At 33.8% G+C, this 14725-nt stretch overlaps 1 protein-coding gene across 1 annotated transcript; it reads right to left on the bottom strand.

The window, feature by feature from the left end:
- Positions 1-7114: 7114 nt before the first annotated feature.
- Positions 7115-9763, bottom strand: LOC123549350 (vitelline membrane outer layer protein 1 homolog). Its single transcript, XM_045337377.2, has 4 exons — positions 9638-9763; positions 9104-9234; positions 8288-8497; positions 7115-7611 (listed from the first exon to the last, which is right to left on the bottom strand). Exons 1-4 carry the CDS (start codon positions 9654-9656, stop codon positions 7366-7368), a joined length of 606 nt encoding a protein of 201 aa, XP_045193312.2. The 5' UTR covers positions 9657-9763; the 3' UTR covers positions 7115-7365.
- Between the last annotated feature and the right edge of the window lie 4962 nt (positions 9764-14725).

The raw sequence follows: 14725 nt of genomic DNA on the forward strand, positions 1-14725 counted from the left end.
ATGCTAGTAGGTATTTCCCAATGAGTAAAGGAGGAATATACTGGTATTTCGTATAATAAGAAAGAATGCATGGCAAAGATAAGGTACATTTCTGAGTAAAATATACTTTTGCTGTCTTTTAGCAACTCTAGACCATTTGTAAATTGTTTGTACCGCTTGAAGATCAAGACATATGACCGAACATTGTAAATTTCAGTTGGTAATCACGTAACTTAACAACTTTCTGATTAGCTGCGCAAGCCTATGACGAAATTACATGCCTTTTAAACAGCATTACTCACTTACTTTAAACTTTGTTTACTTCCGCCTTCCATCCGAATCACGCCATACTTTCGGTGCATGCCGCCCTGACGTGTTGCTGCACTTTGGCGTATTTCAAGTAAACAAGAGGGCTGTCAGTGTGAAATTAGCAGCTAAATTGAAATTATGACAGACGAAAAAGCCACTGCTCCGGTTAAGCGTAGCTATGGTAATTAAAACGTTCCACACGCTTCAATTATCAGTAAAAATGTTACAAAAATGACAAAATAACACAAATATTTCCCATTGCACTATAAACAACAAGCAGCTTTTGACAAAAAAAGTCTACGTTATTTTTGAAACAGCCCTTGTATTAAACCACCTGCAACCACTCTAGCTTTTATTATTTGTTTCGGTTCGTTGAAATGAAAATTCAAGCAGTGAAGATGCCAATTTATTTATCATCGGAAACAAATGTCATCTCCTGTTGTGTTTACATTAACTATAGATGCAATTATGGTTAAAGGATACTTAATCGAGTCGTATTTGTTTTTCTAGTTACTATATTAAAGAAAAATTATAAGAAAGAGTTTTCTTGCAAAGGTCCTTTCTTGTCATTAAAACATACTGTTTTAGGTGAATACGCAAACTGAAGTTAAATCACTCACAAAAATTCATAAGTTTTATGCTAAGCATTTATTTCATAGGATATAATCTCTATCATTTTACATAAAGAGAAATTAATTCAATTTTATGACAAATCTATTTATTTTGGTTCAGATACCACAAACGGGCCCCTAATTATAATTTTCTTGGAATGTTGAGCTCTTTCTTCAATACTGGACGTTACGTCATGGCGAGGAAAAGAAATGTTTAAAAATGTTTGTGAAATGAATATATCATATCTGATCAAAACTCCATTAATACCAACAACTGAAAACTTATCTTATCATTTTTCGTTGAAAAATAGCTGACATCGATGGATTCATGAAAATCAAACATTAAGCAAAATCTTCTGGGAACAGACATTTTTGTCAAAACAATGTCTGAAAGAAAAGTTAAAATTGTATTGAAACCTTTTATACAGTATTTAGAGGTCACTCTGATTCATTTGTTGACAATTCGAATCTCTGTATTGCCTTGAAATGAAACTCAAGCCGAATAAATAACTCCTGAAGCAAAAGAATCAAGCAGAAGAATCTTCATTTCTCGCGATCATTGTCACTCCTATACAGCACAACCGCCTTTGCCCATATGTTCCGTTGAAGTAGAACATGGCCTCATCAGAAATAACAAAGTTCTTCCCTATCCGGTTGCGTATTTTCCTATGTACAACCCACAGAAACGTGCCCTTTGTTTGTTGACTTCTGCTGACCAACCCTGTATTTCTCTCTAATTTTAGAGAGAGGAAATAGTTACATGTTTTGCGTGAAACTCCTAACATGACTGGCATCTGCCGTTTTATTGTTAAACTGTATTGAACCAAGTAAGTGTTTCCGTAGTAGGACTTCTATTGGAAAACACTTTTTCTATTACACTGTTACCCAACATGATAACAAGCTTAAAACAAGGATGAATATCCATCAGGGAAAGCCATGTTCTGAAAACGCAGACTCCCCAAACACTTTTCTTACCCTTTTTATGGCAGGTCAATCTTCAACAGCCAAACACTATGCTCGCTAATTTGTCACTACTTTTCGTAGGTAAAACTAAGAATATTTCTATTCAAAGTACGTGTATCTATATAATGTTATGTACTGCTGAAAACAATACAATGCGAAGATATTAAATTGGCATGATTGTCTCCCAGACCATCAGATTTCAGTTTATAAGTTTAATACTTCTTGTGATCCGTTACATGTGTATTTTGATTCTAAAGAACAATTTAATAGCAAAATAAACGTTAAAAGTTATGTCTTAACATTTTTACTCGTTTATATATTTGTTGATATTGCTGTTCAATTATGTTCACCTCATAAAGATGTTTAACTTCATGGCGATTTTGTTTTCCGAAAAATAAACTTTCCATTTTCTTTGGATAATACTTGATTTATAACGTGTGTTTTACTAAATCCTGTGGACAGGTGACACACTTTACCTTATATCGTAGCCTAGCTCATATATGTTTTTGCACAAAACTAAATTAGTTCACAAGACACCAAAGTCTCTACCGTTTCTAACAACTGTTTAAATGAAAACTAATGCCCGTCACTTTTATTTGTTTCTTGAAATCAGCACGTGTGTTAAAGATATATAATTTAATATTGCTATAAAGTATGATGTCATAGCCAAGAAGATAAAATTACAGTTGAAACCCGATACTTCAAACTAGGTTATCTCAAAATTCCGGCATCTCGATGCCATTTTCTAGTCCCATCCCGAAAATACATGTACACAATATTATTTGAAGTCGAATCTTGGTTTATCTCGAAGTAAAATTCCCAATCCCCTAAAATCTCAACTGTTTATCATTATTCAATGACAAACAACTACAGCTAAAAACTGAGCGTTGAACGGTGGCGGGGGCGTGTGTGTGTGTGTGTGTGTGTGTGTGTGTGGGGGAGGAATCTTATCGAGCTACATTATATATACTTGTAATGTGTCACTTACGGATTTTTCAGACGTATTTTACATAACCAATTTGAAATAAGTGTTAGTATTTTTTTTTTCGTTTATATCTGGAAACATGGGTACCTGAAATTTAGTTTTCAGTGTGTCCATTTTCATTACCTGGTTTGTTTATCAGGTGGACTCTTGTGGAAAGGTTGCAGAAACATTGAGATATAATTATCTCATATTTACTGTACGGTTGGTTTCCATAGAAATGACGGATTGTCTCACCAGGCCATTATCGGTGTACCTACGCACGGAATAAATATATATTAAAAAACTTTCACAAAATGATATCGTCAAAGATCAGAGAACTAGGATGAAGCTTCAAAATATCAAAGCATTTTACATAAGAGAAATCAATGTAAATGTATTATCACATTTACAAATGATGAAACTAAAACTAAGTTTATTTTGGATGGCCTACTAGTCAAAAGCTAGACATCACTTGTGTAAGTGTAAATTGATGAAACATTATTGCAAATGTTACTATAAATGATTCCCCTCTTGGGATTGCTGATGCGACTTTTATTAGCCATATGTCACTAAAGGAATCTAGACTTTCGAGACGGATCATCAAGAACACATATATCGAAAACAGATAAAGTTAAAAATTTGGGTCCAATTGTTGCCCTTTGCCACAGACATTAGCTGCTTTAAAGTCAATTTATTTGTGGATAAGAAAAGAACAAGGTGTAAATGGTGTGGATAAGAAAAGAACACGGTGTAAAATGGTGTGGATAAGAAAAGAACAAGGTGTAAATTGGTGTGGATAAGAAAAGAACACGGTGTAAAATGGTGTGGATAAGAAAAGAACAAGGTGTAAATGGTGTGGATAAGGAAAGAACACGGTGTAAAATGGTGTGGATAAGAAAAGAACAAGGTGTAAATTGGTGTGGATAAGAAAAGAACACGGTGTAAAATGGTGTGGATAAGAAAAGAACAAGGTGTAAATGGTGTGGATAAGAAAAGAACACGGTGTAAAATGGTGTGGATAAGAAAAGAACAAGGTGTAAAATGGTGTGGATAAGAAAAGAACAAGGTGTAAATGGTGTGGATAAGAAAAGAACACGGTGTAAAATGGTGTGGATAAGAAAAGAACAAGGTGTAAATTGGTGTGGATAAAAAACAAGGTGTAAATGGTGTGGATAAGAAAAGAACAAGGTGTAAAATGGTGTGGATAAGAAAAGAACAAGGTGTTAATGGTGTGGATAAGAAAATAACAAGGTGTAAAAGGGTGTGGATAAGAAAAGAACAAGGTGTAAATGGTGTGGATAAGAAAAGAACAAGGTGTAAAATGGTGTGGATAAGAAAAGAACAAGGTGTAAATGGTGTGGATAAGAAAAGAACAAGGTGTAAAAGGGTGTGGATAAGAAAAGTACAAGGTGTAAATGGTGTGGATAAGAAAAGTACAAGGTGTAAATGGTGTGGATAAGAAAAGAACAAGGTGTAAAAGGGTGTGGATAAGAAAAGTACAAGGTGTAAATGGTGTGGATAAGAAAAGAACAAGGTGTAAATGGTGTGGATAAGAAAAGAACAAGGTGTAAAAGGGTGTGGATAAGAAAAGTACAAGGTGTAAATGGTGTGTATAAGAAAAGTACAAGGTGTAAATGGTGTGGATAAGAAAAGAACAAGGTGTAAAAGGGTGTGGATAAGAAAAGTACAAGGTGTAAATGGTGTGTATAAGAAAAGTACAAGGTGTAAATGGTGTAGATAAAAAAAGAACAAGGTGTAAAATGGTGTGGATAAGAAAAGAACAAGGTGTAAATGGTGTGGATAAGAAAAGAACAAGTTGTCAGTGGTGTCACACAGTGATACAACGTCACAACCCTATTTCAAATGCCCGTCAAATCAAGATAACAACCTCTGCATTACACATTTACGGATTAGAAATAGCATTGATTAAAATGCTAAGTAAAGTATCGTAGAAAATGAATAACATTTAAATTCATTAAAGCAATGTTGATATGTTTGAATTATATTAACGGGCAAATTTTAATAGGATATTAGATAACATGTATGTATACATTTATGAAACAAATCAAGGAATATTTTCGATACTTTCTTTGAAACTATAACTCTTAACATATGTGCTGTTTGCTTACGTTGGCTTCAATGATTATAACAATTGAGCAAATAAAAAAAATGACTCGGCGTGATTCTGTTGTGAAAAAATATATAACACATTTTATACTTAACAACGGCTGTAATAGAAAGCGATCCCGCTGTTGGAAAGGAAATAGCAGAGAATCAGACCACTTAACCACCAAGGAACTGATAATATGAAAGTTTACCTGTTGCAACCAGCGATGATACTGCTTGTGATCCGACACTGCTGGAAAGGGACTGAGCAACACCGAGCAGAAAATTTTATTCACAATTTTTAAGTAAACTGTCTTTACTTTTTAATACATTCATATTAAATGAATGTTTTAAACGTATTGATCGTATAACAAAACTTGCTTTATGTTCGAGACCCTTGCTCAGGCTCTTTTAAAAAGCTAAAAGATATTGACTTGATAATTCGAGGTTTGCAGGAAAGGAAGTGGGAATTAAGGGCTTACTAATAAGTGTCTGTGATAAATATCAAAGTCTGTAAAATTTACATGTTATGTAGGCCCTAATTGTAAACATCACTGAACCTGCAACCGATCTATCACATACATTATGTTTTATTTCTGATTACCATTTTTACATCGCAAAAAAATGGTGCTTATCAAAGACGTTAACTCCTATTGGTCAACAAAAGCAAACTCAAGTCTCCTCGACGTAATTTTTAAGTGCCTCAAGTGTTGTACATTGAGACGGTAATTGACATCCCGTGTGTTTTGCCGAATGATTCAAATTTTGTTGGACAGTTTTACGCATTACTTCCTCAGACAGCGTATGCTTATAACTAGACTAGCTCCTAGACTATGATATATATTTTTGAATTTTTAGTTTTAAAATTGTGAATATAGCCAATCTATATCTTAGGTCCAATATCATATTAGAATCAGTTCTCTGAGAAAATCTGTAAATTAGACTGGCATTTGTCACAATAACATAAATAAAACAAACAACACATTTTTAAAAAAACAATTGTGACAAATTCTTTACTATCAGTCTAGTGGTTAGTCTAGCTTATAACTAAGGTAATAATAAAACTACAAAATGTTGTCAGGAGTTCAACGTTTATATATTTCTGTTTAGTTTAGGCCAAATGAATACGTCACAAAATACCTTGCATAAAACTTTGCAGACATAGATATTTTTAAACACAGCATAATTATCACATAATATTACGTGAATCCTAACATAATTCACCTGTTCATAGCTTGTGCTTTATAACCGATCTATTCTCAATATTTATGAAAATGAAACTGTGAAAATTTCTGGTGTCATGTTACATAACTCATTAAATGAAAAGTCATTCAATAAGTTTATCATATTCAATGATCTTATTTTACTTTAAAGACCGTGACTTCGAATCACTACTTCTAGTTCGAAGCCCTCAAGACACGTAGAATTTTTCATTCGAGGAAAACATTCCGCTGGCTTACAGAGTGTCCTTGATTATCTGTGTTTTTCCTCTATCATTTAAGCGGGAACCTCGCCATTGCGTCTCTGTGTTATATTAGTCCAATCCTTACAAACATTTTTAATTATGTCTATATTCTGGGCCAGGTACACAAACTACGTGTCTATGCTTGTATACATAAGCATCATTAATTACAAAATTGAAATTAGAAATGAAACAGGGAGGCATTAATATTACTTCTTATACAAATATCTGTCAGCACTTTATAAAAACATTGAAACATTGAACTTCATATTGATGATGTTAAATGTGAATTTCATGCTATTTTTCCTTTTTTCTAAAGCCAAGATTGATCTGATATAATTAGTAATCAGTATTTATACACCTGGTACACATTGGTTCTACAGTATCTTTTTCTAGAATAGCAGTGATAGTCTAACATTTACTAAATATATAGATTATTGATGTGAATGTTAAAGGGAGAATACTCACTTGATTCAAACATGCATTATTAAAAGAGTTTCTTAAATGCTGGGTGCACAACCACATGTCTCATTACTTGTATGTTTATGTATTGTGGGCCGGTGGCCCTTAATTACAAAATAAAATTGTTGACTTGACTTGACTTGTTGACTCTATGTAATATGTATGTTGATGAATTCAATATGTCTTTCTTGAAATGTAGATTTCTGTTACTATCTTTTCACACTTTGTTTAAAATGGAGAAAGAAATGATATCAGCTGTATTTTTATAACATTACAATTTATTCAACTTGTTAGCATACAGTATAAGAGTTAACAAATGTTACAGTACATCACCAATGGTACTTTTTTATGACCATTGCAGTGATGAGAACTCATGAAGAAGTGAACACACTCAAAAGGTGGAAATATCATTACAACATTTACTGTAGTATTCACTTGTCTCTGATCGGACAACATTGCAGGTACATTTTCCCCATTTATTTGCAAAGTAAATTAATCATGATGTTGACTTAATCGCAGCAGTAAAAAACAACATCATTCAGTGCAGTATCATCTGCTCTTCGTCCTCTTGGTGGTTCTATCCTTGTTTTGATTCCACATATTGCTTTTCCAGCAGGACACTGGGAACTCCAAGGCCCGTATGTACCCCATTTTCCATGACCAGGTGCTTTTGACATCTCATAGGACGTCTTGAAACGTTCGAGATCACGACACTCAAACTTTACGTAATTTGCAGATGTACCGTCAGCAACACCCTGCGGAAAATAATCATACAGCTGCGTCAAAGGAAATATGATAAAACCTAAATATATCAAGCGTTTCTAGGCAAAAAAAATAAGCACATAACTTTAGCCCTTAGCCTGCTAAATTTCTAAAATGAACTGGTCCATCGTTCAATTTGAGCGATGCCATTTATTATTCGAATGGGTGTTTACTGAAAATTTACTGACTGAATAGCGAACAGTGCAGACCATGATCAGACTGCACGGATGTGCAGGCAAATCTTTGTCTGCACTGGTCGCAAAGGCAGAATCACTTGCCGCCAGCGAGCTATAAAGGTTAATGAAAAATAATTCACCAAAAGGACTGGACAGGGATGTATGTCACGAGATTTTCTGATGTCAAAACACCTTGTTCTAAGTTTAATTAAAATTCAGTAGTGCAAAAATGAAATTTGTTTACTTCTAAAAGACATTAAAACGTTTTGAGAAATTTCCAAAAAAACAATGACTTTTTTGAAAATGTATTGTTTTACAATGTATTTTATAATTATATTTAAAAGGCTGTTGCACATTTAATTACCCCCGATGACCAGACTCAGTCACGCCAAGTCAGTCATGCTGCTATTTAGTTTTGTTTAGTTCTATGCCTTCAAAGGTTCTTCTAATAAATTTTGATATAAGATTTTTTATTGAAATTCTCGAAACTTACGTTTCGTTCAACTTGAAGGCTAAATGCTGTCAAGAAATCCCGTTTGCCGGCACCACTATTGCAGTATGCTTCGCCAACCCATCTACCCCACGATCCAACTTTCGATGTAACATGGTTCTTGATGGAACTATATTCGTCTGGAGACCTACAAATCAGCTTGATGCCATTCAGGGCTGTATCATCACCAAACCATCCTTGTCGCCCTTCTATCTGAAGTAGTATATAAAGAAATCAGCACGTTACTTTGTAATTCCAAAAACAGGAGTGTGATATACAATTAAAACGTTTTTGATTTTAGCGATTATCATTTGATTGCCTGTGGTTAGGTGTATGATATGTACATTGCTTATAAATACAAATTATTATCTGTGTTGCGTGTTTCCAGGTCCAAACGACCAGTTACTGCGGAAATTGTCTGCTGATATCATGCAATTACGGTGGAACGATGATTAAAAAGTATACATCCTAGGTCTTTGGTCATTCATAAATACATATTTTATCGCATTACTTTATATGTTGGCAGATTTTAAATCCATGTAAATAAATTAGACTATAATAGAAACTTTACTGTCTGAATACCATCAAGACTATGAACTTCTCTTTAGGTATTGATGAATAAGTGTGTCTCTGAAGTGCCATCGTTGTCAACCCCTAAAATTCCCTTGCAAATAATGCATTTATGACTTGTCATGAGGAAATCATGTAGGATTTCAAAAGTCTGTATTGATATCTTTAGAGATGCTACAATCTCATACCTTTATATATTATACTTAAAGTCTCTAGTACAGGTAATAAAATGTAAAAAGCATTGACTACCTTCATATCGTAGCCTACAGCGTATGTGTTGTTAGCACAATACTCTGGTTGTCCCCAGACACCCTTGTCGCCACCATTTGTAACAGACAGTGTCTCGGAAGGCACAGCTGATGATACCCCGAATACTGTCACTGAAACATATCGTATTATTATAACATTATTCCATCAATTACTGTCAAACTTACATAATCATGATTTAAAATATCAACTCGGTATAGTTATATGAATATTTAGATGAAAGACAGAGAAATGCACGGTGAACGAAATTCTTTAATCGAACGCATTTTTTTCTTTTGTTTCACCAACTGTAAAAGAAATCGATTTGCATTACATTTAATTATGCTGGTTATACTTGTATAGCAAAGTTTTCACTTTGTCTGATTTCTGTAAATGCGTTTGATTTATCTGTAAGTCTATTGCCGTTTAAATTGTACGAATTGATAGCTGAACAATTTAGCAATTGTTTTAAGTATTGTTCATCTCTGTGGTAGAAACTATAAGTGATTCAGACATAACATAAAAATGTATACTTACCAAACAAAATGAAAATCATTTTTTATATTATCGTCGTAATTAAAAACCGTGGATGTAAATCGTTTACTACGTTAGCTTATATGTTGCCTTGAAAAGCGTTAATGTTTATATACATATATCAAACCGGATATAAATTTAAGGCTAACAAACAAACTATGTTTCATCCCCTGGTTCCTAGAAGAGAGAAGGTGTAAAAAAATACGAAAAAAAACTGTGGTCAGTGTTTTGTGGAAAAATCGTACGTATCCTCATTTACTGGCTTAATCTATCGCTTAGCTTGACCCAGATACCGTGGCGTGTTATCGCCAAGCATTCTGCTGTTTCATAAATGACAATAACCATTTCTGAGTAAATGAAGTTCAGTTCATTATTATTTTGTTGAATAATAATAAGTACGATGCTTTAATATTTTATAAAATAATCTTTCAGATATAATGCTTCAAAGGAAAGGCTACGTTGAATATTCGCATATAATGTAATAAACACTTGAAATACTGTGGTGCATCGCAACTGACCAACATGAGTCGGGTTTTGGTATTTTCAATTTTTATATTTTCCTACGCTGATGCTTAACATTGCATTACATATTTGAGCCGCGCCTTGAGAAAACCAACATAGTGCATTTGCGATCAGCATGGATTCAGACCAGCCTGCGTATCCGCGCAGTCTGGGGCCGTATTCATAAAGCATCTTAAGTATAACTATAAGAAATTGATTATTTACTTAAGTATTATTTAGGTAAGAAATTTTTTTACTTAAGTATATTTGTTATTCATAAAACAACTTCATAAGTAATTCTTGGCTTTTATTGTGGACGAAAACATTAAAAAAAAAAAAAAAACAAAAACAAAAAAAAAAAACAACATTAATTTCAGACAGATACAACATGCACAATTACGTTTAAAGTGCTTTTATCTGAAAAACAACACTTTAATCGTACTAACGACGCCATTTTGTTTTCTGGCTTAAGTAATTTCTTACGTATCTTAAGTTTAAGCTGTTTTATGAATAGGACTTAAGTTTTTTACTTAGACTTAAGCTGAAATCACCACAAATTTAAGTAAAATCTTCAACTTAAGTCAAAACTTATACTTAAGATGCTTTATGAATACGGCCCCTAGTCAGGATCCATGCTGTTCGCTTTCAAAGCGTATTGCAATTAGAGAACCCGTTAGTGAACAACATGGATCCTGACCAACAACGATTTTAGCAACTAAACCTCAGATTACTATATACCGTTAAAGTAAAAAGAAGTAAAGTTTCTTGTTTAACGTGGGTAATCGACGAAAGTCCCCACCAGGAATGGATGGAACAACTTATTTCCAGTCGAGCCCACGGCAGGCGTCATATTTACCTCCCAAGCATCCAGTCTAGGCCGATACTGCTTGAAACAGTATCAATTTAAGTATATCACCCAGCTAAATCGTTGACAAATTAGAACCGGTTCCGTCGTCGACAAAATGATTTATCGCCTCGCCACTGTATCAAATCGACGCCGATATTACACGAGTGACTTTTCATATTGATTTTGTTCAACGAGTTGAATAAAATAATAAAATGCGAGGTTAGTCGGGATATCAACCGCGACCGGGAATCGAACCCGGACCGCTGGCGTTGTAGTCCAACCTGCTAACCACTGCGCCACTGACTCCCTTTTACGCACCGATAATGATTATAACGCCATTTATAGCGTCTAATATATTACTATTTATACTAAATGTATAAATTTGATTTATGTGACATTTTACACAATTATTACGTTCTATCAATAATTTTATTTGTAGTTATGTTTGAAAGACCCCTAAAATAAGTCAAAAATACGGCCATATATAAAGAGTCGCGTTATTGGTTGCAAAATATTATTTTATGGGTATAATTAGATTCTCTCTTCATCAATTACACGCTGGATTTAGAATGTATTATCGATCATTGCAAGATACAAAACCACTTTTTGCAAGCCAAAAGCCGTCTTATCTATCATCAAATGCAACACTTTGTTTATATTGGGTTTAAAGCCGTGTTTCAACAGTATTTCAGTTATGTAATGGAAGACAGTTAACCTAACTAGTGTTCCTGTATTCTGTACCAGTACCAACCTGTTCTCCGCAAGTAACTGCCAACTTCCCCACATGAATCAGAGGTGGATGACGAATGATTTCAGACATACTGTCTTACATCACATTGTCACGTAGAACACATTACCCGCACGGGGATCGAACTCATGACCCCGCAATCAGTAGATGTGCGCTCTCCCTGGTAAGCTGAACTGTCGGTCGTTTCAACAGGAAAAGGTAGTGAGTGATAAAAAGAAGAGCAGAACCTCGCATTTTATTATTTTATTCAACTCGTTGAAAAAAAAATCAATATGAAAAGACACTCCTGTAATATCGGCGTCGATTTGATACAGTGGTGAGGCGATTAATCATTTTGTCGACGACGGAACCGGTTCTAATTTGTCAACGATTTAGTATATGCCTGTGTAAGGCAGGTTTTTTCCCAAACCCGGGGGACAACGCAAAATAGATAACCAAGCGCTAGCAAGCTTTTTACGCACGCTTCCTGACGGTTAAGAAAACACATGCCTTGCACAGCATGCTCATGCAGACATGTTAGATCATTTTTCTTGCTTATTGTTTATATTATTGCAACAATTAGAAATAACCCATACACTAGTAATCAAATTATGACGTCGGTATAGGCACGTGTAGCTTATCTTCCTAATATATAAGATTATTTCCAACCCGGATAAACTTGTCTTTCCCCGCTAGGTCGTCTAATAGAACACCTCTGTTATCAAAGCCAATTAAATACAGCGTGGCAGTTAGCCTTTAGCACATCTTCAGAATGGAGACAACGAAACAAAATGAAATTTATCATGTGCTTGGATTACTCTTTTGTTTGGTTGAAAAAAAGCGTTAGACACTCCATTAATGTACATTTGTAATATCTTAACGCCGATCTCTAATATTAGTGAGACCGTCGGACAATGTTGAAAGACAAAACATTTTGATTAAGCAGATCGGTAGGATTCACCAGGTTTGATGGTAATTTAGATGCCAATACACATTTTTTTTCTAATTGATTAATAAATAGTCAGTTTTCATTTGATTGATAAAAAAACTAAACCAAAGGGCTATAAAAATGGCAAAAATGAATCTGAGTTTGGTATCTTATAAACTTTATGGTATAAATACTTATATTTATATTCACTGTATATTTTGTATGGAAAGGAAAAGGCGTTTATTTTCGTATAAACAACATTGGCTTAGATATCAGGAAAGATTGCACGTGTAGTCTGACGTCATTATAAAAATGAACAAAATGGCGTCTTTCGAAAAATGCTTTCAAAATTGGACACTAAAGTTTCAAAAAGAACAATACATTGTAGCCAAAACTAAATGTTCTCGCATTAAAGATCAAAACTGAATCGACACGACTATATGGGTTTTCATTGAATTTAACGACATAAAAAGACATACAAAGATTTATTATACTCCACGGTCACACAACTCCAGAAAACATAACGTAACTGAGAACCTTTTTAAAAGTGACTGTAAAACAACGAGTCAGATTTTTAAAAATTGATGTATATTATTTTTGCAATTATTTTTTTGCAGTATCATGCACTTGATATAACGTAAATTGGTAATTAAAGGTCGAACGTCACGGTATTATGATCATAGGGCATTGTGTGTTTTTGCTTATGATTCTTTCTAAGGTTTTCGTTCTATATTTTTACACGAGTTTATTTGTGTATTATATAACGCATGCGTGGCGTGTAGGGATTCACCTTGCTGGACAAACAAATATGGTCTGTTCAAAGTACGGTTTGGTGCGAACACCAGTTTAAACTCTCGTTCCTAGGCGGTGCCCGATTGGTTCCATTATTTTGTATTGTTTGGTTTTGTTATCTTTTTGTTTTACTTGGTCTATATGTTTTTGTATGTTATGTGGCTTTTTCTATTACATCTTTAAACTTGTTTTTTTTTTTTTAATGATATTCAAAAAAATAAGAATTGAACGAACATTATTTCAACAATTTTAAGATTTTGTATGAACGTTTTTCATGAATTACTACAATAAGCTCAAATATGTTCATTTGCTATTTTTGCAAATTTTAAATATGCATTTCTTCCTATGTAGTAAACTCACACATTGAAATTCATTTAAGGACGGTTGCGGCAATTTTGGGTAAAAAATTTCCCAATAATAGAATTTGTTCAAACTTTGTATATGAACACAGTGTCATGTTAGAAACAGAATTATGAAAAGAATCGAGGGTCACCATGCTTGTTCAGGAGCTATCTGCCCTTGAATATGCAAATTTGAAGAAGAATCCAGTTTTAAGGGCAGATAACTCCTAAACAAGCATGGTGACCTATGATTGTTTTTGCATTTTTCTGTTTCTAACATGAGACTGTGTTCATATACAAAGTTTGAACAAATTCAGTTATAATTATGAACTCATGACAGGTACATGACAATGTACTGTCTAGTGTGGTGTCAGTTCAACCACAACAAGTGTCATTTGAAACTTTAAATCTTTGATATAAACGTCATTATTGTTTGTAAGTATAACCAGTTGGCTGACGTTGCCTTTAAGGTATGACCTATCTTATGGTGAATATTTCAAATGTTCGAAATAATGTTACAGCAATATACTGTATCCAGTGAGAGACTTGTATGCAAAATTTAACAACTTTTAATGGGCCGTTTTTTATTATTTTTGTATAATTCATGATATTTCCTGACAAATTTCAAAGTGATGGTCACTGTCCAAAACGTTGGAAAGAATTCATTATACAATTAATTTTGATAAAAGAAACACCAAACTATTAGTAAACAATTATTAAACACAAAATAAAACTGTGAATATATTTTGTTTTCTAGGGGGCATCAAGTAAAAGGATTTAGTTAGACAGAATTCTAACTGCAACATTTAAAAATTAAGAGTCCTGTGGGACTGTTTTAAATTTTGCTCACTTCATTAAAAAATGGCCATGGGGCAGAAGTAAAACCTACCTACATTTCTTCCATAATATGTAATCTAAAGAGTAAAGGCAAAACAGAGAACTTTTACCGCATGTA

This window comes from Mercenaria mercenaria, chromosome 15 (assembly GCF_021730395.1).
Source record: "Mercenaria mercenaria strain notata chromosome 15, MADL_Memer_1, whole genome shotgun sequence".
Lineage (NCBI taxonomy): Eukaryota > Metazoa > Mollusca > Bivalvia > Venerida > Veneridae > Mercenaria > Mercenaria mercenaria.